Source organism: Aythya fuligula, chromosome 3, assembly GCF_009819795.1.
Source record: "Aythya fuligula isolate bAytFul2 chromosome 3, bAytFul2.pri, whole genome shotgun sequence".
NCBI lineage: Eukaryota > Metazoa > Chordata > Aves > Anseriformes > Anatidae > Aythya > Aythya fuligula.
This window is the reverse complement of record NC_045561.1, coordinates 25,108,361-25,132,979: the sequence shown is the minus strand read 5'-3', so window position 1 is coordinate 25,132,979 and position 24,619 is coordinate 25,108,361. Positions and strand designations below refer to the sequence as shown.

The 24,619-nt window shown below is 36.7% G+C and overlaps 1 protein-coding gene across 6 annotated transcripts in view; it reads right to left on the bottom strand.

Moving 5' to 3' along the window:
• ACTN2 (actinin alpha 2) overlaps positions 1 to 24,619 on the bottom strand; it is a 67,376-nt gene that overhangs the window by 13,830 nt on the left and 28,927 nt on the right. For 3 of the 6 annotated variants that reach the window (XM_032184722.1, XM_032184723.1, XM_032184727.1), the window contains exons 4-15: positions 23,386 to 23,472; positions 22,224 to 22,311; positions 20,108 to 20,186; positions 16,634 to 16,715; positions 14,440 to 14,525; positions 11,643 to 11,735; positions 10,344 to 10,574; positions 9,103 to 9,250; positions 7,330 to 7,480; positions 1,610 to 1,718; positions 642 to 782; positions 90 to 272 (exon numbers count right to left, since the gene is read on the bottom strand). In XM_032184722.1, the coding sequence (XP_032040613.1) occupies positions 90 to 272; positions 642 to 782; positions 1,610 to 1,718; positions 7,330 to 7,480; positions 9,103 to 9,250; positions 10,344 to 10,574; positions 11,643 to 11,735; positions 14,440 to 14,525; positions 16,634 to 16,715; positions 20,108 to 20,186; positions 22,224 to 22,311; positions 23,386 to 23,472 (1,478 nt within the window). Of the gene's footprint in view, positions 1 to 89; positions 273 to 641; positions 783 to 1,609; positions 1,719 to 7,329; positions 7,481 to 9,102; positions 9,251 to 10,343; positions 10,575 to 11,642; positions 11,736 to 13,167; positions 13,254 to 14,439; positions 14,526 to 16,633; positions 16,716 to 18,349; positions 18,429 to 20,107; positions 20,187 to 22,223; positions 22,312 to 23,385; positions 23,473 to 24,619 lie in introns of all 6 variants that reach the window. The other 3 variants (XM_032184724.1, XM_032184728.1, XM_032184725.1) reach the window with 2 other exon arrangements.

The following is a 24,619-nucleotide window of genomic DNA, read 5'->3' as shown; positions in this document are numbered from 1 at the left end:
GATCTATTGTTAAGTTCTCTGAATATTCTCAGTATTCATAAACCAAAATACTATGTTACAATGTCCTTTATGCATTTAGCATACATTACCTTTTCCCACTTGGTACGAATCTCTTCCACAGTAACAGTGCTGTAAGGATTGCTTGCACTTATTCTCATGCTGTAACTCTGAATAACTTTTTCAACTTCATTCTGGATTGACAGTATGGCCTGTCTTTCACCATCTGCCTCTGGCAAAGTAGCTTTAAATTGATCATGTGCAGAGATTAAACTCTAAAATCAGAAACAGAGAGGGAGAGCATGAAAACAGTAATGTTTCTTCCAACATCAGGAGGATCTGCTGTAAATAAGCACAGCTCTTCTTCCAACTCCCAAACACCCTGTCTGCATGTATCTGTAGATACATAATACGTGTAGATACATTCATGAAAAAGCCTTCATTGACTTTATCAAGACTATTGTTTCTTTCATGATCTCAAGAGTACTTTCATACCAATCAAGAAAGAACTTATAGTACAGCAGATGTCGCCTATCACAAAGAAAATGTCCAGACAGAATATTTTTGTTCTACTCTCCAAGAAAGAAAAACTTCCTTTCCTGCCTTTCCTATGACTGTAAGCCACAAACTAGTCAATCATTTACCTGTATTTCCTCTATGCTATGAACAATAAACATGTCCTGTAGGTCTTCCATAGCACCTTCCATCCAGTTGTTGAAAGGAGCAGCTCTTTTGGCAAACTCCAGGTGAAGCTGATCAATTGTTTCAAGCAATTTCTCCGTCCTCTGTATAGGTTGGGAAAGATACATTCCTTTGTTACTAGAGCCAAGACCTAACTCTACACACACACACACACTCGCAAAGTCATGTCTCATCTTTTCAAAAGCAATCGATTATATCGTTGACTGATTTCACCACCTATTTGAAAGTAATAGAACTAATTACATTAAAGATACTTTTCATATCAAACATTAAAAAGGGATGTATGCCTTTCAAGAGTAACATTAGATGACTTGTTTTTTCCCACCACTACTATTTTAAGTATTTTGTTACTGGACTCTATCTGCAAATCCATTAAAATCTGCTGATCTTGCTTTAGTAATTTCTTGTAAATATAGAAAGAAAGAGTTAGACATAGGTTTTCCACCTTTCCATGCATATGTGTGACTACCCTTTTCTTAAGCAAAAAGGCTTTGGAAATACATGTATATCTCAGTGCTTTCAAATACCCACTACCAAAAAATTCACTGAGTGCTGACGACTATCCCATGTCTCACCTGATGAAGCTCCGACAAGCATGAAAAGGTAAGCGCCTAATGTGTTTTATTATCCTTGCTGGACATCAAATTCCCAAAGAGCGGTACTATAAACGACATGCCATTTGTTGCTGCTTTAGAACTGTCCTTGTCAGCTAAGCACTGTCAGATATGGTCTGAGCAATTCAAATTTATTTGAAAATGAAACCACAGCAAATTGAAATGGAGATCTGATGAAAGGGTTTACTGCTGTTTGGATTACAAAATGGATGCTCAATGGTACTATGTCCAGGTCACAAACAAATGGTTCCTTCCCCCACTCCCTCAGCTGAACTCCTAATCGTTATTTGGCTTACCTCCAGTGCCTCTCTCCGTTTCTGAGTAAGTGTTCCCAAGCTGTCCCATTGGTCACATATCTTTTGGCATCGATCATTGACACTTGCAGCATCATGGTAGTCCAGTTCACTAAGAAAGAATGAAGACAAAAGTCTGTGTAACTTTCTGAGAGACAGGAGCAGTTGCAATGTGCAGTCTTCCACTGGCCCTCAGTAATTTAACCCTCTTTTTTTTGCAATATTTCTCCTCCAGGTAAGCAACTGATGCAGTATAGACAAGCGTGTTCTACACATTCAGTATTTCAAGAAGCACAGCATGGAAACAGGATTGACTTCCTTTGTTGTTAGAAAAATCCATTATCCATTTGTGATGTCCAGGTATTAAAGACAATTAAGGTTTGTAACGATCATTGTTTCAGCTTTTCTTGTTGCACAAGCACCTTGATCTCCTGAAGACCAGAATGTTTCAGACTGAGGCTTCATCAAGTTCCTTGATACGTTTCAGGAACTTTATCAAGTTCCTGAAGATTGGAATGGTGTTAAGCTAAATGGCCTCAAATACATTAGTTTCATCTGAAAAAAATCCATACTAATACACTGTGAAATAATTTAACTGAGAAACAGATTTCAGGTTGCGTCCAAGGCATAATCCGTCTCTAACATGGGCTACCCAGACATGGGGCACTGAGAACAGTTTTCATCCTTCTCTCCAGAAACTCCTTACAGAGTTACACCCTAGAAATGGATTGTTCAGAACACAGAAATATCCAGACACAGGTGTACCAGCAGTGCAAATCAGTTCACCCAAAAGGAATGTAGCAGTTAGCATTGCTCTTTCACCAGTTTAATATGCTTGTATTATCCTGACAGAAAATGACTTACAATACTGACTGGAGTAACTTTTTAAGCCCTGTCCTGAGATTCTGCACCGAGTCTGTTTCAAACTGAGTTTTGGATCTCAATGACAGATAATCCCCTTGGTTCTGCTGCAGTCATAATAAAATGCATGTGTTTGGCACTTCAGAAGTTCACTTTTATCAGCCTATCATCATTCACTGAATTTAGCTCTTGGCTGCTCCTTGAGGACATTTTGCACAGTAGTGAGCATTGCAGAGATTGTGATTATGTGACAGCATGGCAATATGAAGCTAAGATTTACTCTGAGGCTTGAACAAGACATTAAATGCAGATATAATTTGTTCCCTCCTTTTGAACATCTTTCTCTAGGCAATTGGCAAGAGGAATGTACAGATCACTTCCCTCCAGTAACTTTGGGAATCACAGAGGACAAAATGAGAACAGAGGTAGTTTTCCTCTGTGAAGATACACTGGAGGCCAGGGCCAGCACACATCCTTCCTCCTCTAAGCTCAGTAGGAACAATATGCTTAGGGATAAAGCTGAGAAATATCTAAACCATTCTGTTTAAAAGAGGCTTCACATGTGCTGCTATCAATTGACCATTGAAACTAAGAAATGGTAAAACAAGTAAAAATAAAATGCCATAACAAAAAAAAAAAAAAAAAAAAAAGACAAGGAAAGAAGAAGAAGAAAAACTAAAATTGTAAAGTAAAAGAAGTGTTATGTATAAGGAGAAAGCTGCCAGAAAACCATAAAACACAATAACTCCTTAATTTGAAAACTTGATTCTTTCTTCCTTTGGAGCAAGCCTTTTTGTTAGCCTTCAAGGGATGCAACAAAAGCCATCTATTAGTTAAGAAATTTTAAGTCAGGTGCATGGAGATTTGGATGAAACAGGCTAAGACATATTTATTGCTAAGACTTTTTGGCTGGACCTAATTTTTTTGCATTATAGAGTATTGAGACTATTAGATGATATTCCTGTGTGAACTGTGAGCTCATCGGTAGCGCACTAAGTGGATGGGATGTGGAGATTTGTATTCTGGTCTCTTCTGGCATACTTAACCTAATATACCAGAATACGGACAGGATGTTTTTCTTGATACTCCCAGTCACATTACTGAGAGTACAGCAAGTTTTATTTTTGCTTCAATGGATCACTTAACTCCTTTTGTCGATTAGGATAAGGGCAGGTGTCCTTCCATGCAAGTGAGGGACTGATTGTACCAGCTCTGTTCAAAGTCCTGGAAGGTAATGTGCAACGTTCCTCCACCAGCTCTGCCAGGGAGGTTCAGTCATTCCCCATAAGATCTCTGCTATCCTATTTCTTCCTGGGATATGTGCTGTGGACAAATAGGTAGGAGAATAACATTATCAAAACAACTTTTAAAAAGGGCACCAGCGGGTAAAAAAAAAAAATCATAAGCTACGTAATGCCACTGAATGGCATTAGTCAGTTTAGCTCCACTGCCTTTCTGGGCATGCTGTAGTTTACTTCCAATAAGTGTATTATTATATGCATCAAAAAACACTGTTCTGTTTGAAGCAGGAGCAGAGGTAGAAATAACTTATAGAAGATTGTTTACATGGAAATATGACACAGGCTTCCATTTCTTTTCATGTTAATTTTTGTGTCTCTTTCAATACCGAAGGTATAAAGAGACTGGATTTCATATTCTGTAAAAAGAAGTTTTGCTTATCAACCATAAACAAAGCACTGCTGCATGTGTTACAGAACTACTGAAAATGGTCATTTCTATTTGTTCAGTAATTTGAAATCTACAGTGTTTGGAATTTAAAAATCCTGAAGCTGTTCTTATTTATCTTACAACTAATTAAGTCTTATATTTAAAGAATTAAAAATTTAGTCAGATTTTGTCCTGATCCAGAGAAGCGTTTATGTATGAGCTCACTTCAGGAATAGTGATAGTGTCACAAAAATAACCTGCTGAGCAACACGCTTTAGCACTGCTTTAGAACCAGGCTCATGTTAATCATGTACGTAAGCACAATTTGAGCCCAGGTTTCCAGAAGCAAAAAGACACTCCAAATCAGTATGCACTCCAGACAGTGGTCTTCTTGGCTGAAAATAAGTTGCTATACTAGAAGTCCTGGATATGCAAGAAACTGCATTCCTAAAATTTTATCTTGATGACTGAAAATGTTGAAACAAGCACACAGGACCATAAGTGAATTCAGCACTTTGTATTATAGCTCACTCCAGTTCTGTTTAGCATTCGTTATGTCATAAATGGGAAATCCCATTTTAGAAATCCCTGACTCTTTTTCCAGTTTCGTACTGAGTGCCAACCAACTCTTGTCATGCTTCACTGCCAGGGATTTCCATGTCTATACAGTCTAGAATACAACAGTCCTGCAGCAGCTTCCTGGCTGCAATCTCCTGCTTGTATAGACACAAATGCTTTATCACACCAATCAACAATCTTTTAGCAACTTTAGCTCATGGTGGACTTTGTTTCTGCCACAGAAAATACCGGACAGGAAACTGTAACTGGTACAGTTCAAGGTCACACAGCAATTGTTCTACTTGGAAATAGCAATTTTAGACAGCTATGAGATGTCTAAAACAAAACATGGAGGTGTCCTGACTTGAAATTTAGACACGGATGATGAGGATTCCTCATCAGTGGATCCAGTGAACAACAACAAAAAAAAAAGATACCCACATTGACTTCAATAAGCTTTGGATCATGTGCCAATGAATGTTTCTTAGCATTCAAACACTGCTTAATCTTTCAATGAAAAAATATGACTGGAGAAAGAAAAAAGTGTTTTGCTCCTTCGTTTCAATGGCTGTCTGAAGAACTATGGATAAATACTTAAAATCAACATTTAAACAGAAGCTTCCCATTTGCTTGCAGCTAATAATAAAATGTGACATTTGTAACCTTTCATGCACTGCTCTCCAGAAGCACTAAGACTTACTGAGCCGCTGAGTCTCAGTGAAAAAACAGGCACTGATAGCCCCATTGTACAGATAACAGGAGAAGTCCAAGTAGAGCATCTCTAAAAGCAATGGGTTTTCAGCACCTTTGCCGTCCAGGCCACAAATATCTTGTTTAACTTCACACAGCAAATTACTGAAACAACTGAGAGGAGACAACCCTAAAATAGACAGGATACAGTGTTCACTGGCCTCAACAGAGGTAAAGGACACAGGGTTCAAAATGCTAGTAAGCAGATGCTGTGCTATGTATACTACATTCCCAAGGTTTCTTAACACTTGCAAAGTTGATGCTGAATTAACAATGATTAGGCATTTCTCCAGTGCAGAAGGATATTAAATTCTGTAGTATAGAAAGAACAAATAACTACAACAGAGATCAGGGCATGTCAGAAGGTGTTTCATAAACTGACATACTCAGTGAAATCAGCATCTTCTGCGTTTTTCAGACTTCTTACATACTAAAAGACAGCTTTTCCTCTATCCCCTGTACTTATTTTTCCTCCCTTAAACAATCTTGAAAAATAGCTTTTTTTTTTCCTCTAAATCCATTTTAATTATGCATTTAGTGAAAGTGCTGCTGCTACCAGGTATGAACTACATTTTTAGATAGCACTTCGATTTTTTAATTGTTAATGAATGCAGAGCTGTTTATGAGTTACGGTCCTTTAGAAAGTAAAAAGAGGACATGCTTTTAACACTTGCTTTTTGAGTAGTAGATGTTTTGCCTGTTCAAGAAGTCGAGAAACTGAAACTTGGAGGCTTGAAGCCAAGGGCAGGAATCTGGGAATTTTGATGCTGGCTCCTCTTTCAACAGCTAACGCACATTTGTTCCCGTTGGCTTTGCAGATTTATACTGTGGGTGAGCAATGAATTTAATTATGTGCCAAACGCTGAAATCAGGAGTAGTGCCACTGTTTTACAGTACAAAACCACTGCAATTAACTGCGTAAGATCATAAAAATCAAACATACACATGTTGGTGTATACACCAAAATGACTTTACCAGAACAGGGACATCTGTATATAACATTACAGTACTGTCAGTATGGGCAGATCTTTGCTGACAAAACTGCTTCACTTAGGTGAATTAACAGCCTTCCCGCAAAGAAAAGCAAACTCTACCAGTAAAGATGGAGTCTAACCAGAGTAACTACACCAACATTCAAGACTTCTGTTGCCATAAGGGTGTCTGTCAGGCAGGCCCCTGGCCTACCTAGCTGATGTCAACAATAATTAAATGTGTTGTTCTCAGCTTTATGTTTTCTTGGGACATAGTATGCTGAGTGTGCAAGTATTGGTCCTGTAGCTAAGCTGCTGGAACTGTGGGTGAAAACTACACTTGTACAGAAGAGGTTGTGTGCTTGGTTGCTTGTATGATGCTGGAGTATACTAGAATAATGAATCTTCAGAAAATTCAGTGTATGACCCACTACTACTGGTATATAAAAGATAATTTAGGGATGTGAAGCCTTTTTAAAGGACTGATATACCTATGGGAAAATATCAGATCTCAACATGAAGATGCCTGATTGGTAATTTAGGTAAAATAAAATTATTTTCTAAGCTAAAAAACTCAACCAGGACCTCTCAGCAAACCATATGAACTGCAAAATAGACACCTCCAGCATTCCCATCAACACACAATGGACTCATCAGCAGAGCTGATGCTAAAAAATTACTGTTAAGTCAATTTGAAAATGACTGTTTTCAAATACTTTAGTCAGTTGAATATCTATATTTGGCTGGGGGTACGGGAGAGATGAGGGAAAGGTCTCAGGGACCGGCACAGATAATATACTTATGAAGCTATCTCTGGAATTCTTACGTTGGTACCTATGACACTATCAAATTCATTGGAAAGAGTTTATCGCAAAGTTAAATGTCAGCAGCTGCAAGCCTTTAAATGGAACATACTTCAGCTCCTGGGCAATGGCAGCGATCTGTTCCACCCTGTCCTGGTGAGCAGCCAAATCACTCTCAAAAGCTTCATGTTTCCTTAACATGGCACGGACTTCTGTCAGAGAAGCAGATTCATAATCCTTCTGAAGTAAGATCTGCTCTTTGCCTGAAAGAGAAAATTAAAATATTAGTGTTTTTGTTTTGTTTTGTTTTTCTGAAAGAATTATAAACTGTTAAAACAGTTGCAAATTTAGTCAACTTTTTTCACTGAGAATCATCAAAATTACATGAATAAGATGAAATCCCAGCCCAACAGAAATGAGTGGCAACTCTTCAGCAGAATGGTGTTAATTAGGAATTAATATTTTTAAAGATCTCTCAGTAATTCCTTGATTCTTGCACAGGATGATTATACTTATCTAAAATAGTTAGTATTACATTACTCAAGAAACTGTCATAAAATGGTATATTAGCAAAAAAAAAAAAAAACAAAAACAGTCTTTTAAAGCACGTTACTGACCTATAAAACCAAAAATCACACTGCTATGTTCAGCTTCACTCTTACCAATGAAATGTTATTCTTTTTTGTGTTCTGCTTTCAATGCATTATTTGTTTCAGCACTTTCCAACCAAAATTAAGATGTGTGGCTGTCTTTCAAATCAATTATTGAATTTTAAATGGAAAATGCCAGCCTAGTTACAAAAAGCTAGAAAAACTGAAATACTGGTCTCCAGTAGCTCCTGGATTAGACAACTGAATCTATACAGCCTCTACAATTGTAGCTCACCACACAAAATTACACATCTCTGCAGATTCTAGAGCCAGAAGGAGCTCCTGTTTCACATGCTACATACCAGCTTATGTGAAGTTTTCCCTGTATAACAACCATAACATGTCACCATGAGTAGATGATCAGAAAATAGGCTCTCAGGGCTGACAAGCACTGTAGTTTCCTTTCTAGTATCTGCTTGGTAGCAGACACTGTTGTGTATGCTTCCAGCAACTGTGTTATTGGATGGACTCTGCTTTACTTTCACAGTGTGTGTGAAAAGATTCCGGCTGGAAGAAGTCAGAAGCATGGCAGAAGCAGGAAAACTGTTGTCAGGGCAAACAACAGGATGGTAGAGTATATCTACGTGTAATGGCTTTCACAGAGCTTTACAAGGGTGTTGTAAAATACATGGTCCTGTAGCTGTTACAACTACACGTAACATTAGGCTACCGTTAAAAAACAGAACTATAAACAGGGTGTAATCTGGGGTATGGAACAAAGCAAAAATGAGTCCATTATCATGTAGTTCATGTGGGCTATTCAAAACCATCATGACGGTCAAATGATGACCAACTCATAATAACTCTTAATAATTTCACATTTAACAAGCCATAGATACCAATTTATTTTTGAGCTTAAACTGGAAAACTGAATTTTTGTCTTCACTGCAATCCTGACTGAATCACTGGTGCACAAATACAAAGGAATGCATTAACAGTTCCGGCCTTGATTCAACTCTGGATATTTTTGTTAAGTTTGACTGATTACCTTGGTGGAAAATAACATGATTTTTATATTCACATTTCATTAGCAACATGCCTACAAGTTAGGACCATGACTGAATGTAACACAACCTGAAATTTTATCTGTTATTATTTTAGTTTTCTAAACTAAAACTTATAAAAAACTTAAAACACAAAAACTTATGCCAGTTTTTAGCTGGCAAATATCCAGCATTGACAGTTCAACCTTGAACATTAAAATATCAAAAATGTTAAAAACCATATCTGCCCACCATATGCCCATTGTTCATGAGTGGAAGCCTTCTGTCTAAATTTCTCAGCCAAGTGTTCAAGTCTTTCCAGTCTTCGTATTTCATTCAGCAGCCACTCTTCATAGCCTTTCTCAGCTTGTTCAAGTCTCTGCCAAGCGCCGGCAATATCCTGTACAGAGAATACATGAGAGAGATAGAATGAAACTATTATCTTTCTAAACAAATTTCCAGATTTCTGATTCGCTCACAATTTTGCTCCAAAAAGAGAAGTTTCTATGTCCAGATTTTGCCAAATCACGGAATCATAGAAAATATTAGTTGTCAGGCAGCTCTGGAAATCAGGTTTTCCAAACAACTGCTCCTCACAAAGCATCCTGGTCAAGTAGGTTCATGGAAGGACCCTCTATATGAATGGCTTTCAAGTATAACTGTTTGTCTTTGTGACACATTGCTTTTACCTTCCATTTTACAAAGTACTTGTCCTTTTATGAGGTACCTAATCTGTTATCAAAATAAATGTGCTTTGCTCTCAGAAGCCGACAATAACAAAACAATTAGTATCATGAGGATTTGATGCATATTTTATTTGGAATACAAATTCGTTTCATTTTCTGTGGTGCACAAAGTTCTGTGAGCTTTCTTAGAAATCCGAAGGCATGAGTAGGAAACTGAAGTGACAGGCCCCTTATTTTCTGAGTAAGGGGTGTGGACAATGGCAGTCAATCTTTGCAGGTCATGCAACATCTGTTTATTGAATCTGACCAACCAAAACACAGTGTTAGAACACAGTACATGAACAGGTTTGCTGTATTCCACAGGAAAAATTCTGACCCACAGTCAGACTATTCTTGTCTTCACAGGCATTAGAAAAATATAAAATTGAATTTTTAAAAGTATAAAAAATCTGAAATGTTTATTGAGCAATAGCTGTTTCTGTAAGTCTCATAAGAAAAATATCTGTGAAACCAGTGTGTGTTTTGTTTAAGTAAACAAATATTCCCAAAGAAAGCTCTGTATTGCTCCTTGTCTCAAGACAATTTGCTACCAGCATAAGTCTTCAAAGAGTGAGGAGGAGCATACTTAAGGGAAAGGATGATTTCAGAATGAAAGGGAATGTGTTAAAGAGTGGTTTGATATTGAGAAAGTGGAATAAACTGAAGTTTCTGAGGATGACTTAAAATAGCAATTCAACCTTCATATTGAAATTTTTGTGAGAATATTGATAAAAAGGAGAATGGAATATCAATGCCTTTTTTACTTACTGAAACCATTTTTCCCTCTGATGGCATGAAAGCTGGTCGATTGCTGATTCTCAATTTTGTCTGCAGGGTGTTGAAGTTGATCTCCAGTTGACATTTCTCTTGGACTTTGGGAGGTTTGTGTTTGCGGCGGTAGTCCCGGAAATCTTCTAATTTCTTCTGCATTGCCTGCATTGTTTTTTCTGGGGTCCTGTTTTCCAGCCAAGGAATTGTCCGGCGAATCCATTCTAAAAGCTTTCAAACCAACACAAACAATTGAAATAAAGGTAATGGAAGAGCAACCAAAACAAGATAAAATTGAATGCACAAATCCCAATTGTGTTTGCTCCATCTTATTATTCTTGGGTTCAGTTGGTATCAGTGCCTTAATGGCAAGTCACAAGGTTTGCAAAACTGAACAATATTGTGAGATAACTTCTTAAAAACAAAACAAACTCCAAACCTAATTTTCTCAGATATTATAAATATTCCTGGAAATACCCTGATTTTTACAAATAAGAACATGCATGTAAGGTGACTCTAGCTAATTATGACCCATGTTAGCCAATATCCCTGGCCACTTTCAAAAAGGTATTAATTGGTCTTGATGTCTCAAGTAGTCACAGTTGAGAATGGAGATTAGGATGGATGCCAGTCCAGCAACTCAGGTCATATAAAAATCTTTACACAGAATTCCGTTAGTACCAATCCAGCACTACTGTCTTTGTGTCTACAATCTCAGTATGTTTTGCAGGTTGTGCATTTATAAAGACAAAGAGGCTTTCACGTGCACATTAAATATCTGCACTTTTGACTCAACAAATTCGCCATATACCAAGAAAAGATAAGGAAGACCTGATTCAAAAAGTCTGCAGTATACTTTGTGAAGCAAAGCCATCTCACCTATGTTTTGAAAAAACAACAAATTTCTGGTAATAGTCAGGAACAATGCAAGCAGTGTGCCCCTTTCTTTATTAATCTGCTACCTGTGTTCACGGGTACTTTGTGAATACCCTGAGACACCCTGTCCAAACGCAGCTTTCAGCACACATTCAGCAGGCTTGTTCAGAATAAGAGGATCCTGTGTTTTCTATATGTGGTCAAGAATGAGCTACCCTTAGAGATTACAGAGACAGCAAGTCTAGTTCTAAGGCAGACTGATGAAAAGTCCTCAGAACACCCCCTTCTGGGCACAGTAACAAGAGTGAATGACTTGCTAGAGGTAATACAGTAAGTCTGTGGCAAAGGAGTGACCTGAACCTTTCAGCTTTCAGTATTTCATGAATAAAATTATTGCCAAGTTACAGACAAAGCAGTCTTTACCTCACTTGCTAGTCTCTCATACTCTTCCATCAACCTCTCATTTTCTTGATTCACGGCAAGCACCTTACAGATCCGGTTTGCTGCAGTCTCAGCCTATAAAACAGAGCAAATAAACAGGATGTACTCATAAACATTCTGAGAAAGGTACAAGTTTGGAGAAAGAAAGAGAATGTGTCTGCTGCAAATAAAAGTCATGTTGTTTTATAGTTGTTGATTTGTGCTCCTAGGTACACCTTTACCCTCCTGTTCTCACAGATTCCAATGGCCTCAGTGAGGCATAGATTGGCACAGAAGTCATTTTGTCAAACAATTAAACCTTACAAGGGGTAATTTCACAATGCCATTATAGTTTTCTCATAAATCTTTTATTCTCAAAAGCAATTTATACCATTCTTAAAGTTATCTTATTAGGTTAATTCTTCTAATCATGCTCAAAAGGTATTAGGTTTGTTAGCCACACTCTGAAGATACTCCTGTGATTCAGGAGTATGGTCCTGAACTATCTATATCTGCACATCACATGCACACATATTCTTGAAAATATATACAGCTTAAACACTCATAGCAAATCTTTTCTTGGATCCCGTCAAACTTATTTGTGAAAGCACTGTAGCTCTGCATGTTTAAAATTGATATTAATAGTTTGACATGATAGGTTTATATGTCCCTACAAATGTGAGTCTGAAATACAACCAGTCAACTAAAAATTCATGTTACAAATAGTATTTGGAACTCCCTCTTTTGCATTAATAGCAAAACATGCACACCCAGAAGGAAGAGTGCAAAACAGCATAGCTGTGTTGTGATAAGCTGCATGGGGCCTACTAGGTGGGAAGGAAAATTGAATTCTGAGGATGAAGGAAAAATCAACTACTTTAAGACATTTTTTCTTCCCCACAAAAGCTGGGTTGTGTCCATTTGGAGGCTTGAAATGTAAGAAGCAGAGCAGTAGAAAGTGCCTTGTTTGTGAGAATACCATCCTGCTGATGTTCTTGCCTCTTATACTAATATTTTGATCCACAAATAATTCTGCTGGTTTCTGTGGGAACCAGGTGCAAATACTACTTTGGACGACTTCTGTGCCTCTCTACATCTTTAAGCAACTTTAAAAATCCAGCCCTAAATTGCCAGTCAGAATTAGTAAGTCTAGAATAGCCTCAATCTCCAAAAGTCATCGTTCTTTTATGCAGCAAAAGCATAAGGTGTTGTTATAGCAACAAACAATTCTTTTTCACAATATCTTCAAATACATTTTTTCTGAAATAGTCTTTACAATCGCATAATAGACACCCAACATTAGAATCATGAAGACCTATTAGAATAAACAAGTTCAATTTGCTACAACATTTAACTAAAATAGGTTCAAGTGTTGATTAAAAACAAGTATTAGTACTCAAGTAATACTTGCAATTGTTAATTAAAACAGCAAAGTACTAAATTAGTGTTTGCTTGTTTTGTAATATAAACTAGCAGAAATGTGAAACAATCAAAAACACAGCAACCTGAAGGGACAGTTGATTAATACCTGCTCTGCTCCAGCAAAAGCATGGTAGAAGCAGGACACATATGTCATGATAGCTCTCTCATCAGGTTTGGGAGTGTTCACAATATCTACAAGGTTGGGGAGAAATGAAAACAAAAAAAAAAAGAGATACGAGGAGTAGAAAATAGGATAAATAAATAAAAGCACAACATAGTTGTCACTGCGATTGGTTTTTTGTCCATGTTTTCTTGTCTCTGTACTCTAGGAACTATACAAAGCTGAAATAAATAGTGTTAGATTGATGGGTGCTGACAGAAAAAAAAAAATCCATACACTAGAAATTCAACATAAGCTCTTACAAAGATGTGATTTTTTTTTTTAATAAGTCTGATCTTGCACTGTCATGAAGAGAATTACTTTAGTTTTAAACAGACTACCTGTATAAGAACTAGCGTGCAAATCTCTGATGATTTAGAATTCATTTTTTTTGATTAACAGACACGAAAGGCACTTTTTTTTTTTTTTTTTTTGATTAACACACAAGAATGGCAGGCTAGATTTTGATCTGAGGAGATTCTCTGGAAGTTGCACATGTATCAATTTTAAATTTTAACATTATATATCATTAATCTTTATATTACTAATGCCTAAAGTATGTCCATTTCTATGATTTGCCTTGCTTTTTCTACTATTACTTCTTTTCATTAGAACGTGATTTCAGAGCTCTTTTGAGATGTCTGTGTATTTTCCTGCTTTGCACAGTAGAAATGTTGTATGTCACTGATTGTACTTACCATTAAGCATTTAACATTTTAAAAAAACAATCCTGAAAGCATAAGAGAAGGATTCATTTTCTGAGCATCTGTTTTGACAATTTTGACAACTGTAACAGGAATAATATCCAGCAGGGAGAAAAAGATGGTATTATGCTATTAAAACTGCTTTTTCACTGTGAGCTAGATTTCATCTTGCATTTTAAAGGTGCTTCTAATCAATGCACAAAAGTTCAATCAAAGGACATTCAATAATGTCCTAACAAGATCAGTAACCAGTTGTCAAAAACCTACTGGATATTATTACTAAACACACACAAAGATGAGACAGGAAGTTTTGCTTCTACAAAACAAGTGGAAAGACTACTACTACTGGCTCTACAAAGACAGTGCCTCAAAGAGAAAATCAGCCAACAGAAAATGAGCTCAGCTCTAAGATGCTGTTCTAGTAACTAGTGAGGAAAAGAGAAGAGGAAAAACTGCTGAAAGAAACAACAACACAGAAGGTGAAAGATGAGATCTGATCCATCTACAACCTCACCTTCTGAGCACCAGCAAATGCATGGTAGTAACAGGAAACATAAGTCATAATGGTTCTTTCATCAGGTCTGGTTGTGTTTACTACATCTGTGTAGAGAGAAGAGGGTTTACTGCTCAGCAATTCTCATAAGGTACTTCCATCAGTTTATGCTGATGATGTCACCTCAGTGCTGCAAGGATTAAAAATAAATATACCACCATTCAGTTTGCATCTGTTTACTGGTATCAGTGCAAAGATACATAAGCTTTAGGAATCAAAAATGGAGAAGATAATAGTCTCCCAAAATGGTAAAACATCTGAAGATGGAGACTGTACAGAAAGGTATTACCATGTTCTAGTTGGTAGAGACTTCCAGAGCTGATGGTGCGGCTGGCAGATCTACTGGGTTCAGTTTTACTGTTAGTCCAGAACAACTTCATCTAAATCACTACAATCAATCCGAGTTAAACACAGCCACTGACAATCACAAAGTAAGAGTATATACTGCTTATATTAGCAGAAGGTCCTTTTGATTGTCAGAGTACTGATGAATACTGGAAAACTGTAGAACTCCTGTAGTCCAGAAATACATTTTGTGCTAAGAATAGTTTGGACAGTAACAGTTCTGCAATCCCTGAGCCAGTCCATTTTGTTAATAGTAGAAATCACAGAACAATTTGACTTGACTGACTGATAACTTTGACCCTACTACAGCAGGAAAGATTAAAAGTAAAGAGAGGGTATGATTGAAGTGCAAGTGTATTGTTGTGAACAGATCTTTCTGGATACTTGACAGACAAAAGCAGAAAAAGTTGTTTTCACAGCAGTCATGGTTGAGTGATGAATAACGCTAGTGCAAGCTACAAAGATGCCTGCCAACATGGGAGTGGGAAGATATTGGTGTGAAAAGACCTGGGAATTAGATGATGACTTTTAATATTAAAAGAGAGATTTTCTAACTTCAGGACTGATATATTTACTGATTTTGAATCTCCATCACATAGTTCTGAACAAAACTTGGCATTTCCACTGAAAACACAAGAAAAAAAAAAGTGATGGCAAATATACAGAGTGTGTTAGAAGAAGCAAGATTTCATTCCCCCTTCTCCTGCTAAGACGAGAATAGAAAGATGAGGGCTAGAATATGCAGGAAATCTTACGGCAGGGGGGAGGTTTCTTACGTGGTATATGAAGAGAAAAATGAGTGAAAGAAGAACGATGTATGTTCAATAGTGAGGAGAAAGCATCTCTGTTTATTCCTTGCACAATGTTTCATAGTAAGATAATTAAATGGTGCTTGAAAGGGTAATTGCAATTCAAAAAATTGAAACAGTTAGTTTTGAAACATGAAGGTGAAACCAAGTAAAACATTCAATTAAGAGGATACAACTTGGATTTTCAAAATCATCCTGTATTGGTCTAACCTTCCTACCAAAGACTTCAAGGGAAGTGGACGAGATGCGTTTGCATGCTTTGGATAGCCATTGCTCTACTGACGTGCCACCAGACCTGAGTCTGTATATGTGGAGAAGAATACCTTGAACTAGGGTATGTAAATTCCATTATTTTGGCATCAGTTCTGCCTATTGTACAAAAGGTTGGTTATCTTGAAGAAATATTTCCTTATGATTTGTGAACAGATTCTGAAGATTATTGGAAAAACCAAACACGAAATCATTTGTTAAAATGGATCCCTGAAAAAGGCTTATAATTAAACAAACAAAATGCTTCCCTCAACCTAGCTCTTTCATAAACAGCATGTTATTAGTAGCGTATTTTGAATTGTACCTCTATTTCTTTCTGGCCCTCTCATTTTAACATTTAACATTTAAAAAAGTGAACATGTTTTAAGCTGCTAACAGATGTATTTTACTTTATTAAACTTAATTTTTAACTTCTTATAGGCAAAGATTATCTTTCAATCATCTATTTGAACTTCAGTTGTCACACTGGGGCCATGTGATAAGGTTGAATATCATCCAAAAGTGATAGCAAATACGAACAGTAACAAAGAATAAGGAATGAAGATAGAGCAGAATTATCCAATACATGGGAAACAAGAAGGAAAAATTTGTTTAAAAACAAAGTGGAAAGAAGTTACTCCATGACGATTCATGTGGAAGGAATGCCGAAAATTTGCTAGACACAAAACAACAGAATTTTTACTGTCTCCTGATGATGAGTGATACAAACTTCAGTATAATATGACTCTCACCTTCTGCATCCAACATCTTTGGGATATCCAAATGTTTTTCAGCAATTTCCATGGCAAGGTTGATATTTCCTATGGGGTCATCCTGAATTAAAGAAGAAAATATTACTAGTCAAAAATATATTTTTTTCTTTGAAGCAAGACTACTACAGTAGGTACACTAAAACTTACTCTGATTTTCCCAACTATAAACTGGAGTCACAACTACTGTTCTTCAAATAGCAGTGGGGTATGTGAACTTTTGGTATACCTAGTGCTCTACTTTCAAATAAAAACAATAAGCCACTAGGACTCTGCTGTAAACACATTCGGGGGGTGGGGGGAAGGGAACATAGATAAAATATGCAGCGTACACTCATAAAAGGCTAATTCTGAATGAAGTACTGCAGTAATACATACAGTCAAGGCCACTGATTCAGTAGGCTATAGACCATTCATCACAAAGTTAGTCCTGCACACTTTTATACTTAGTAAACCTTATATTACAGTGATATGAATTCACTGAGCTAACAAGTTCTCTGTTTGTTGGGTGAATGCATGAGGAGAGAAAAGCACAGGCACAGTTAACCAGAAGGCTCAAAACCTCTCACTTTTGACTTGGAGAGCCAAATATGTAAGACTTCTGTTTGGTGAAATTTAGAGCTGGTGAAAATTAAGAGTTTCCTCTTGTTTTGAGATTTTGGATTTTGTGTTTTGAAGGAAAAAAAAAAAGGCAGCAGTACACAAAAATCAGACAAAGAGCACATATTTCATTTCATATGCCACAGACAGCTGTTGCTGACAATGGAAGACCACATCAGATTAGGGCTGCTCTTAAATCAGCCTTCTAATATCAGCTTGCAATGAAAACGCCCTATGGGAAATGGCTGTTTGTGCCATTAATGCTTCTTATTTTCAAGTATTAACAAACTGCTAAATGATGGTAGCCATCACGAACAAAGCCAATGCATACAGAGACTGCCCACGAAAACAGGGTAGAAGAGAAAAGTTGGAGAAGCAAGAGGGGACTGAAAAAAGTTACCAGGTTTTCTCGAGGGAACTTCCAGGGCTTCTGTTTGAATGCAAAGACATGCTCCGACATGCTCATTGTCTCAGACATGCTTCTTTTGTTACTTTGAAATGAACTTAGTAAGATTACTTACTACGGAATGAGAGCAAGTACTTAAGTTTCACAGAAGACTGTTCTCCACATGCATATATAGGTAAGGTATCATAAGTATTAATACCCTTACAATTTGGTTAAAATAGAATACAAAGTCTCTAAACTTAAGTTCTCACTTCATCATCATTTAGCAGTTTTGTGCATTGTTGACATTAAGAGGAACTTAAAATGTGGACAATACCTAAAATCCATTAATTTATTTTTGCTACCATTACACCATGTGTAATATAACATTTACTAAATGTGTACACATTTAGTAAATTTAGATGTGTACACATCCTACTTAAATTAAATGGGAGAAAAATATACTAAATTTAAGCAAGATCTAGTGACTTGGTTAAATCACTTTGCTTACAAATGAGTGATGTGGACTTCCTATTTGTTTGCTTGGTACTAAGCCCATAAGTAACAGTGCTCCACTGGTAAAGGATTTTATTTAAATCAGTATTTAAATAGGCATTATTTACAACATCTTCTGGAGATCCCCATCACCCGTCTTTTTAAACAAAACTACAAGCCACAGTAACTAAAAATGTCTGCTACAGCTAGAGAAATACCTCATCTAACTTGTCATAGTCAAGAAGATCAGGCCTGTGTCTATGAATAAGGGCGCTGAAAGCAAGGCCATCTTTCCAGCTACAAATTCACACAGAGCACATTGGTGAGAAAAAGAAAAGACACCATGCATGAGATAAGAAATCAAGAAACAAGACACCAAGACAGCTGTTAATGTAACCAAAATGAATAGTCAATCAAACACAGACAGGTCAGAAAAGCATGATCTATTTTAAGACTTTTCTACATGTGCTTTACGTGCCACAGCTCAGCCTCAATTTGAAACCTGACCTGTTCTATTTTGGAAAACTCTAAGAGGGAAATAGTAATGCTGAAGCAGATCTGCTTACGTGCTATTCCCTTCTCTTAGTGCTCATGTATAGACTGGTTATACCATGAAGGGTTTTTTTTTTGTGTGTGTGTGAGAGTATATATACACGTATATATATATTTTATTAGTGTGCCACTTTTCAAAGTGCAAACTCAATTAGACTAACTTCTGTTTGGGCCATACTTGAGCACACAGACAGGTATGTTAGTTATTCCGTGAATCCGTTCATCCATAGGAAAGGATGTATATAGAGAATAACCTGGTGTTGACAGTTCATATTTTGTCCTTTTGTTCATATCTGCAGATGTCTTAACAACAGCCTAAATTAGTTGGTTTAGGAATAAGTTCATTTAGTTTTCATCACAACTTGGGGGTCTCCAGTATAAATTTAACAAAGCAAAGGTTTCAAATTTTCTCATTTCATTCTGTCATCTTTTCCTTCACCACAGGCTTTTTGATAACAGCTGATTCCACTAGTAAAATCAATTTGTAATGGAGGGGAATGGAATGGAAAATACTGTCCATGATTTACCAATCTCTCTCATCAATGAAAAGTTGTCACTCAACAAATTAAAACCATGGTTACATGATTAAGTTTCACTGGGGTTTATGAGAGACCTCAAGATACATTCATTCCAGAGGAATAAAAAATGCACGGTATGCATGTGTTGAGAGAGAGATGAAACATTCCACTTTCTTTCCAGGTTTTATTCTTCAGTAACAGTTAACAGTACACAGAAATTCTAAGATTATTACATGTTCCGCATTACTTTCCCTGAAATCCAAGCAGCGGTTATCTTTTAGAACACATACATTTTACCAGGTACAAAAATGGTTTTGTAATCCCCATGTGGTGCTACCTAAGGAAGTTAGGATATCAATTTGATTGGCACTTGACTGCAAGTATAGGTAGAAATACAATGAAATACCAAAGTAAGAATTGGTAAATATTTTCTATGTAAGCCTAATAATTATATAGTCCTAATTACCAAGGACAGTCTTTGTTCTAAAAAATATTAGGATTAATAATCTTGTCATTGTTTACTGTTCTGCAGTCTATGTAATCCTTTACACCAGATATAAAACAGGATGGACCATTTTATGTCTATGTATCATTTGTGAATGGAGAATTCCATTGCATCTGATTTTACATCCATATTGTGCAGCATAAAAGACTTCATCAACTGCCTGGCTGCTGAGGAATGGGTTATTTGCAATTAAATGCTTAAGACATTGTAGTAGGAAGGAAAGAAGGACACAGGGCGGTCACAGGATCCTTTCCTCCACATAACATGTTCTGGAGGGAGCACAGAAAGCCTGTTAGAATTAGTATGCACTCCTCAGCTTGTCTTATAGAAAACATGCTAAGCAAACCACAAGTGGACCAAATCACTGCAGGACAGCATGCTGTACCATCCAGACTGATGACCTTATTTAGCTTGGAGTAGTCAATAAGATCAGGTCGGTGTCTGTGGATAAGTGCACATAATCCAAGGCCATCTTTCCAGCTTTACAACAAAAAATAGAATGGAAAAGAAGTCATTAATAAAGTCATGGCATTTTATAGTTTGGTTCTTGCTCAAGGCTTAAAATCAAGCAGGAACCCTCGTGTTAAATCCTGATAATTATGTTCTGTCAACTTTCATCCTTCTAAGCTTTTGTTACTATACTCTTTCTCCTGTAATATGTAACTTATTCTAAGGTACATACACGTTTAAGGATTCCATAATACTTTCTAGGCAATGTACATGATGTACAACAAACCCTGATTTGAATTGCTTCATTTGTGCAATGCTCCAGGATAGCTTGAATCATACATTCAAGAAAGTGCATGATTTCCTATCAAACCACGTTTGTGAAAAAAAAAAATAAAAGAATAAGCCTGCAATACTTGAATTTACTTAAGTAATTGACTTTTTCTTTGTTATTTCAGACAATTCTAATGACACAACTACATCATGCTCATAGAAGTATGAAGTCACAAATCAGCTTAGTTTACTTAGAACACTTCATACATATGACAGGTCAGACCTGAGCTCTGACACTTGAGTGTGACTTCTTGTCTTCTACCTTTCAAGGCAAGAAAAGGAAACGAATGGATCTGTGAATGTCATCTATTTGAAAAGATTATGATAGGTTCCTTTCATCCAGAAGCAATTATTCTTAAAGATACTTTATGCAAACAGATCACTGGGTTTGAGGTCATATCCTTGGCAGTAATTGTATGATAATAAGGGTGTTAGACTGTTAGAATCCCTGTCATTGAGATGTCTGGGTAAATCATTCAAATAACAAAACCATCTCCAATAAAAAATGTAACTGAGCAGAATTTATATATATTGTATAATATTCATTCAGAATGTAAAACTGAATCAAAATGAACACCAAAATAGTAAGAAGCATTTTCCATAAGGTATAGACTAAAATGGTCTAGACAGCCCATTTTAAAGTAGATCTATAAAAGCCAATAAACCCTAACATCAATCAAAGTATTTCTGTTCAAGATGTTTTTTTCCATACCATGTATCAGAACCAGCATATGTATTGATAAACATTAAAATTCTGACACTGAGATTTATGATATTCCCTGTGTCCATATAAACCTGTCCTGAAATACACCAGCTACACTATATATATGCTATATTTAAGGAAAGTAACACATTACAAACTTCAGCTCACTTAAAGGCAATAAAGAGACCGTAAGTCAAACAGTTCTTTTTATCTGTATGTGTGAACTGCATCTTCTCTACCGCTATATGTGCTTTAGGTGTTTCACATAAAGAATGAATTCAGAACATCAAAACATTGCAATACAGAGCTCCTGTAAGTACTACAAGGGCTTCAGGGAAGGCAAAATCCCATGGCTGAACAGTGCAAATGGCAAGTCATGTAGTTTAATGAGATTGATCACCCGCAGAGCTATAGGAACTAGCTGGGAGAAATGCCAAAAGCAGGCAGCCTGCATATGGCCTAGAGCATCCTTTATAGGTCTTACTAAAGGCACAGAACCACAGGGCAAGAGCTTCACTAAATTTTCCACCTTAGGTAATGATCCTGATTCTGAAAATGAGCATGTTTAAAGTGCTACTGTGGTGTACTGAGTATATTTTTGGCTCTTTATTTATAATTATGTTACAAAATAATAAAGACTGATTCATCATAGTGAGATATCTGCAAGCTTAACACATTGGTATTTTGCCAAGAACAGTCTATAACTACAGTGCCTCTCAACTGAAAGCAATTTTTTGCCAAGTCCCTATGCTTAGGTATCCCCATATACCAAGGACCTCTAATGGGATTATATGTTAATTCTGTGTGGAGTAGCGATTTTTTTCTTTTAAGTAGCAACTACGTAAACAATGGTAAATAATGCAGAAGACTAACCAAAGGAAGACTCTGAAGACAGATCATAAGAATTTGAAAAAAGCCTAGGTTAGCAGTGAAGAGGGAAATTCTGCTGTCAAATCTACCTACACAACTGTGGGAAAAATTTTGACCTAACATACTTTAGAAAGCTTCTACCCTGTGAAATAATGGAAGTTTACCTAAGATGGAAATTCTGAATGTTCACATTTCTGTAAGGAGCAGTTTTTCTTTGACACCACAGCAGCAGGCCTTCCTTGGCAGAGGTCTCTGTAAGACACCAGGGAGTTAAAAAGAAAAATGTTATAAGTGCTCAAGTAATTCTTTTCTTGTCATCTTAAATGTGGTCAGCCATCTGAAACTGGTTAGCATAAGCTAACATTTAATCCTAAAAGATAGCCATGAAAGTGAAGTAATGGGGCTCCATTAGGACACGGACATCAGCTCAACTGGAACAACTCAGATGTAGTTCCATTCTGCACATTTTTATCTGGGACATTAGAAGTTTAAGAAATTACATTAGTGGGACAACAGAATGTATACTTGGGGAATAATACTGAATACAAATGAAACAGAACTAAACATAAAAGATTTTGTTGGTGCTTACATGGAATACACTTGTGGTCTCAGTCCATTTGCTTATTGGGAGGTATAAATGCTGAAGAAATGCCTTCATTATTTGCACCCTGTAGGCATCTGAGTGCCTAAGTAAAGGACTGAAAAGATCAAAAAGACCAAACCACTAGGTCCACAGTTAATGTTTCACAGATTATGGGCAGGACAGCCTGAAAATCTTGAATTGGCTCTATTGTTGTTGCAAATTGAGATTAGTTTCTAGAATTCTAGACTTTTCTCAGCCCAGACTAGATTTAAAGAGTATTGTAACTGCAATGCACTTTTTGGAGCCAGTATCCAAGTGAAAATTAAGGAAAAAAAATCTGAAGCAGTGAGAAAAGAGAAGTGATAGAAAGAAGAGGCATGTAAACAGATAATATTTAGGAAGAAGGATAGAAACGGAAAGACTAGAAAAGTATGTTGGAAATAGGACAACCATACAGGGTACATCATAGTTTCAGGCTACTGATACTCAGGAACATAGACATGTTTCTATCTCTATAACTGAAGGACATGCCTGGAACTTCTCCGTTTATAAAGCTGGCTTGAGGTCTCTGTCAGGAATTAGATTTTCCCTCCAGAAATGGATTTTGGCACAAGGTAGGGAACTTGCAGTATTGCTTTCTGTGAAAAAATTACTTAATACATTCATCTCACTTGTATACAATCTACATAAAAACGTCTTTAAACAAATTTCTTAATTACCTAACATAGTTGAATTACTCTTACCTTCCACTGAAATATCCTGAATAGCAAAGCGAAGGATGATAGTCCAGATCATACCCAGTGTCATTTTCACATTGCCATCAACAATTTCTAAGGTGAAAAAATACATAACAGTATTTTTAAGAGAAAACAGAAAACACATTCTAACCATATATTTGTATAAATAATACATCATATCTAATAAATACATTACATTTCTACAATAACTTGTTATTTACAATAATTCGTTATTTACACAGAGTTTACTTGGGTTCATTTTTCAACAAATGGATGCTTCTGCTACCCAGGCAGTAGAACTGAAGATTACTGAGATTAAGGTCTGTTTAGCTCTTCCATGCTAAAAGGCTATTCTCCAGCTAGTTGTTAACTGTCTCAAAAATTTACCTTCTGGACTGACTTTTGTTGACATTGCCTGAGGGAAACTATATATTTAAAGTTTGAATAATATCAGCCTTGCTGCTCCCAAATATGAAAGGATTGGGGAAAAAATGCTTTTATACTAAATTGTAAGAAACTACAGGATATTAGCAGTTTTAAGTTGGAATTGAGAATTTATCAAGGAGATGTAGGAATTTTTAAATGACTTGGAAATCTACAACAGATTATTTTTTTATTTCTTCTTTTTTTAAAATAAAACAAAATTCAAAAGTCCCTTCTCCCTTTTGAGAGTTCTACACTTGATGCCAACATGGGCTAGATATGAAGAACAGCTCAAGACACAGCACTTCCTGAGACTAAGCAACATGGCTTCCTGCCAAGCAGTTCAAAAACATGACCAAGAGGTTGTACATGTCCTACAGCTTTGATGCCTGTGCATGTTCATGCATCATTAATACAGAACGAGGTTTTTCACCTCTGGGTTTTCAATTCATTTCAAGACTGCTTGAGTCTACGTACAACACAAAGTGCCATATACTTCACATATACAGGCAAGCCTCTTCCAAAGCCAATCCAGTGCTCCTACATTGTCTGTAATACTAGCAGTGATACCGCTTCAACACCAGAAAATGTACTGCCAGAGGACTTGGGTGTTGTGATAATGTTAAAACAATCTGCAAAGCATGGTGAGAGATTCAGAAGAACATAGTAAGACTATAAAGAAGGTCCAGCACTAGAAGGGGAGGAGGTGGGAGGATGAGAGAGGGGAACTGCAGGCTGCCTTTCCAGTCACCTCACACCAAATGAGCAGCGGGACAGGGAAGGCACCAGCTGCTCTCCCACTTGAAAGTCACCTCCA